General features: G+C 50.2%; 1 protein-coding gene across 3 annotated transcripts in view; it reads left to right on the top strand.

Moving 5' to 3' along the window:
- The first annotated feature begins 3,002 nt into the window (after positions 1–3,002).
- The window catches only part of Spg7 (SPG7 matrix AAA peptidase subunit, paraplegin), a 39,242-nt gene continuing 36,244 nt past the window's right edge, over positions 3,003–6,000 (top strand). For all 3 annotated transcript variants that reach the window (XM_085843529.1, XM_085843530.1, XM_085843528.1), the window contains exons 1-2: positions 3,003–3,220; positions 5,282–5,384. In XM_085843529.1, the coding sequence (XP_085699655.1) occupies positions 3,038–3,220; positions 5,282–5,384 (286 nt within the window). In that variant the 5' untranslated portion in view covers positions 3,003–3,037. The remainder of the gene's footprint in view (positions 3,221–5,281; positions 5,385–6,000) is intronic.

The following is a 6,000-nucleotide window of genomic DNA, read 5'->3' as shown; positions in this document are numbered from 1 at the left end:
CACCACGGTGGGATAGAGAATGGAATACTTTCTCCAAGTTTGCTAAATGCATTTGGACTGGACATTGTGAATGGAATCTTACCTGATAGTTTTCATAACTGGCTTTTTGTTTGTTTGTTTTTGTTTTTGTTTTTTTTTGAGACAGGGTTTCTCTGTGTAGCCCTGGCTGTCCTGGAACTCACTCTGTAGACCAGGGTGGCCTTGAACTCAGAAATCCGCCTGTCTCTGCCTCCCAAATGCTGGGATTAAAGGCATAATTGTTCTTATTATATGCACCTTATTGATGTTAGAGAAAGAGCCTTTTATTGTACTAAAAGGGGGAGATGCAGGGCTAATCTCCTGTGTACTGTGTGGAAGCACCACCTGTCTATACAAGGCTGATGGTCAATAAGCTGAGGCAGGATTAGAAGGCGGGACTTCCAGTGGAGAGAGAGCCAGGCAGGTGCCTGTTTTACCACTGGAACACAGAGGACATGGGCACAAGAAGCTGAAAAGAGGAAGCCAGCCACGAGGTGGAACTCAGGTTAGAATAAACGGGATATTAATTTAAGAGTTAGCTGGGGAATGAGCTAGCTTATGGCCTGGGCATTTATTAATAATGTTAAGCCTTTGAGTTATTTGGGAACTGGGGCACAGGTGGAAAAGCTCGCGGTTATAAGCTGATCTTCTAGTCTCCTTGTGGTAGGAGGCTGGAATGACAGATGTTTGCAATGTGTGTGGACTTTCCATCCTTTCTGGAGACTGAATTTACATGGAAGGCGTCCCACCACGCCCTTTGTTCACAGGGCCAGTTCCCTAGCCTGTTTTTAAAAATTGTCTTACAATATTTTTTTATTTTTAGTTGTTTATTTAATCTTGAGGAAAAACTTTTCCCAAGATGGGCTGGCTCACTTACACTGAAGACAGCGCCCTCTATCCACCTCCAGAGTGCTTGGAGCACGACTGTTACTCCTGGCTCTATTTTTTTCTAAATCTGTAAAATACATTCTTTACTTCAAATGCTAGAGACATGGCTCAGTGGTTTAGAGCACCAGCTGCTCTTCCAGAGGACTTGGGTTTAATTCCCAGCACCCACATGGCAGCTCACAACCATCTGTAACTCCAGTGCCAGGGGATCTGATGCCCTCTTCTAGCCTCCCTAAGCACCAGGCACACACTAGGTGTGCAAGCTTGCATGCAGGCAAAACATCCATACGTATAAAAATTAATTAAAATATTTATGGGGCTGGAGAGATGGATACGTGTTGCTTTTTTGGAGGACCCAGATTGATCCCCAGCACCACCCGGTGGTTCACAATCACCTAAAATTACAGTTCCAGGGCATTCAATGTCACTCATGTTCAGACCTCTGAGGGCACCGGGCAGTCACATATACACTTGCATATATGCAGGTAAGACACTCAGACCATACAATTAAATGATTTAAACTTTCACTTCTGTGTGGCACGGTGCGCGCATGCCTTTGATCCAGCCCTGAGTGGGCAGGGGCAGGGGGGTCTCTTGTGAGTTTGAGACTGGCTAGGGCTACGGCTACATAGTAAGATAATTTTTATTTATTTATTTTTACTTCAGAGAGTTTGCTTGACATGAAGCCAGGCACCAGTCAGCACCGAGAAGGCTTATTGTTTGAATTATTTAGTGTTAAGGGACCTGGAGAGTACAGAAAGACATGGAGTGGAAGGAAAGGCACCAAGACTTCGCTTTTGGGGCTTTCTGCAGTTAGACTACCAGGCACCAGCCTGGCATGGACTAGCGGGACTCAAGAGCTTCAGTGGCCCTGCCCAGGCCTGGGACTGCAGCTGTCCATGGGTGGGACAGCAAGCTCTCCCTTCTGTCTCTGCACAAATGAACTGTCAAAGCCAAATGGTACGAAGCTCGGGATGACGGGTGCTCCTCAGGGGCAGTGAGTATAATTAAGGGGGCCCTTAATTTGGTCATAAACACAGTCCACAGGAACAAAGTATGTTAGTGGTTGCCGGATGCTAAGGGAGTTGGAGAAATGGGTAGTAGACCACTAATGGCTATAAGGGGGGGGGGGAGAGAGAGAGATTGCTCAGTGGTTAAGAGCACTGTCTGCTCTTCCAGAGGACACGGGTCCAATCACCACTTTAAATGTTTTATTTAATGTGCACTGGTGTTTTGCTTGCATGTATGTCTGTGGGAGGTTGTCAAATCCCCTGGAACTGGAGTTACGGATGGTCGTGAGCTGCCATGTGGGTGCTGGGAATTGAACCTGGATCCTCTGGAAGAGCAGCCAGTGCTCTTAACAGTTGAGCCATCTCTCCAGCCCCTCCAGTTCTGAGTTTAGGAGCCCCCCTCTTTCCCTCTCTAAGATTGAGGGCACCGTTTTCCTACTCTGTATGTAGCTGCTGCCCTGTGGTCTCACACACCACTGGCCTCTAAGTCGATTGTGTAGCCAGCCAGGGGGCATCCCCTGGATCTCTGATGTTCAGAAAACCTGGTTCATCCTTGTCAGGCCGGCACACAGGAGACGGAGCTTGAGTTTGAAGCCAGACTGTTGCACAGCGATACTGTATTTAAAAAACAAATAACCAAAAACCAAGAGGCAGGTGGATCTCCGAGTTCGAGGTCAGTCTGGTCTACAGAGAGAGGACAGCTAGGACCACACAGAGAAACAACAAAATACGTACAGGAAGGACGGAAGTGGCCAACAGGAACCACCAAATCGCACCCCAAAGAAAGAGATAACGTGAAAACCGAATCGTGTATCCACTTGCCAAGTACTGGAAACCGCAACTTGGACTGTAAATAAAACAGAAGAGAGAAAAATACCGGGTAACCGTAGCCCGTCTCTACGTGAACCCGCAAGCTGAGGGCTGCCAGCGTTCGCGCTGCGCACCCTGCTGACTCTCCAGGTTTCGCAGCTAACCTTGCGGAGACCAGACGGTTCGGACCGCGCAGGCGTCGCGGGGAGCGCGCGACCTTCAACCCCGCGCAAGCGCAAAGGGAGGCCGTCCTCAAAACCTGACCGTTAGGGCGGCCGGAGCCGCACTGCGCAGGCGCCGCTCTCGGCACCATGGCGGCCGCCTTGCTGCTGCTTCGCGGGCTCCGCCACGGCCGGGAGCCCCGGCCCCGACGGCTGTGGGGCCTGCTCTCGGGCAGTGGCCCAGGCCTCTGGTCCGGGGCTGGGGCCAGGCGGCCGTATGCGGCCCGCGGGACTCCGGTTGGCCCGGCTGCGGCTGGAGGCCACGCGCCTCAGGTAACCGGCTCGGAGCCCGGCGGCGGCGGTGGCGGGTGTGGCGGGTCGGTCCGCGCCGACCGGAAGTGCGCCTGCACCTCGCTCTTCCGCAGGAGGATGGCTGCTGTGGGCTCCCCGGGACGGGAAGCAGCATCTGCCTCGGGTGGTTCGTCTCTCCCTGGCCTGTGTGAGAGAGACGCCCTGTATCACTGTCCCTGGCGGCTTCAAACTGAGTCCTGGTCACCCGTGTCTTTCCGTCCTCTTCTTTCTGGTCTGGAGGCAGGCGTTCATGTGTACTCAGAGCAGCCCTTGGACTCCCGATCTTTTTGCCCACATAGGTGGTGTACACTTGCAATTTCAGTATTTGCTGGTAGGACGAGGCCAGGAAGATAGTGAATTGGAGACTGAAACTGGGTTGTGGGTGAAAGTTAATTGACTTTTGTTGTTTCTTCGGTTTTTTGTTTTGTTTTGTGGTTAAGTCCAGTGAAATTCATTGATGGAGTTGATTGACACATTCCCTTGGCCCCTCCCCTTCTTGGGAGGCAGTTCTAGGATGGAAACCGAGGAGGGAGAGATTCTCAATACTTGTCCTGACTCCTCAGCAGTGGAAGGCCTCCCTCTTCCTTTCCTGCTCTTGCCGGGATGGGTGGTCCAGGATTGTCACTCCCTGAAGGCACTGTAGACCATGAGGTCCACCACCCTGTTGCTGTAGTCAGATTCTCTGCACAAGTAAATGAATTTGACAGACTAGTAGTTGAATGGAATGGCAGCCTCGGCATTAAAGATGGAAGAGCGAGTGTTGCTGGCCAAGTCTCAGGAGTCTACTGAATCTCCAGTGTAGCTCAGGATGCCCTTTAGGAGTGCTTCGCCAACACCCTGATGTCATACGATTGGCAGCTTTCTCCAGGTGGCGTGGCTGGTCATGCCAATTAGCTCTCTTCCTCTTAAGCTCTGAGATGAGGTCACCCACAGCTTTGGCAGTGCCAGTAGAGGCAAAGATGATCTGGGCAGCTCCATTGCCATCATGTGGGTCTCCCAGAAGGCTCTGAAGTATGATGGCATGGATTGTGGTTATGTTGACATAGATGCCCTGGCCATCAGGGCTAAGCAGCTGGTGGAACAGGAGGCATTGCTGGTGCGCTTAAGCGAGTTGTACTTCTCGTAGTTCACAAACATGGCAAGGGTGTTGACCTTTGACTCCACCTGTCGAGTGGGCCCCAGCTTTCTCAGTAGTAGTGAAGTGGCCTTCACAGTATAGCCAGCACCAGGGTGACCCCATTTCATGTTGCTGGGATGTTGCTCTGAGAAGGTACAGATAGTGATAACAGGGTTCCAGTCCTTTGCCTTCACTGTGCCAAAAAGCAGAAAATGTCAAATTGGATTATTGATCTTAACATTTAAAGGTTGGTGGGTCATGGTCAGGAACATCTTTAATCCCAGCACTCAGGAGCAGAGGCAGGTAGATCTCTGTGAGTTCAAGGCCACCTTGATCTACATATAAAGTTCCGTGGAAAGCTAGCCAGGGCTACGGAGTCAGACCCTGTCGTAGGGGGTTGGGGGGGATTATAAAAGGCTAAGCCAACTGTGGCTCACACCTATAATACTGATACTTGGGAGGCAGAGGTCAGGATTTCAAAGCCATCCTCAGCTACATAGTAAACTCGGGCCAGTCTGAACTACCTGAAGCAGTTACAAATGACAAAACCTAAAAAGAAACAAGCTCTCTGTTGGTGGCACATGTTTGTAATCTCAGCACTTGGGAGGCTGATGCAGGAGGATCACTGAGTTTGAGGCCAGACCCTGTCCCACAAAGAGACAAAGGGAAAAATAAACAAACACTTAACAGGAGTTAAGTATACACTCTGCAGCTGACAATGACTTTGCACTTTTGATGCTCCTGCATCACCTCCCAAGTGCTGGGATTACACGCATGCGCCACTGTACCCAGTTTTGAGGAGGTACTGGGGATCAAATCCATAGCTTTCTGTATGCTAGGCAAGGACTTTGGTCCATATCTTCAGGCCTGTGTTGTTGTGGTGTATGGTCTTAGTGTTACCTCGGTCTTTTTCTTTTTTTTTACAGAGTTTGCTATTGCGAATACTGACCCCTAGCTTTGAAGGTATTAGCGGATTGTTACTGAAACAGCATATAGTTCCAAATGCAGTCAGACTGTGGCCGCTTTCAGGTGTGTATGCATTGCATGGTCCGTTACTGAGGGACACAGGTTTTACTGTAGTCCTATAAGAGCATAGTGGAAGAGGGCCATGGTCTTACATGCCTGTAATCTCAGCACTAAAACAGGGGCTGCCAGTTGGAGGTCAGGCAGAACTAGCTAGTGAAACCCTGCTGGTCCCCTGCTCACCCCCAACCCCATCCAAAAAACCAAAAGGTTTTGTGTTGTTGAGAGCACAGCACTGCTGCAGTGAGCAGTGCTCCTCGCTGTGATGTTCAGTAGAGTAGCCTAGGAGCAGAAGGCCATGCTGTGTGTGCAGCAGCATCTACCATCTCAGGCTGTGTGCATGCACTGTAGTCTAAGAGTGGAGGCTCCTTGGCAGGTGACAAGTGACATAGGAGAACGTCACTAGTTAGTTTGACACTGACCAGAAGACTAGGAACAGCCAGCCACTAAGAGTACCTTTGATTCCTTTAAAAAACAAAACACCTGAACTTGTGACCCTCTTCAGTCCTGAGGTTGCAGGTACCACTCTGAACAGTGTCCAGCTTCTTACATGAAGCTAGGGATTGAACTCAGGACTTTGCACGTGGTGCACAAGTACACTAACAACTAAGCTATGTTTTCA

This window comes from Mus caroli, unplaced genomic scaffold, assembly GCF_978045245.1.
Source record: "Mus caroli unplaced genomic scaffold, Mus_caroli_1 scaffold_10, whole genome shotgun sequence".
NCBI classification, from domain to species: Eukaryota; Metazoa; Chordata; class Mammalia; order Rodentia; family Muridae; genus Mus; species Mus caroli.
The sequence above is the reverse complement of the archived record's forward strand: the minus strand, read 5'-3'. Positions and strand labels throughout refer to the sequence as shown.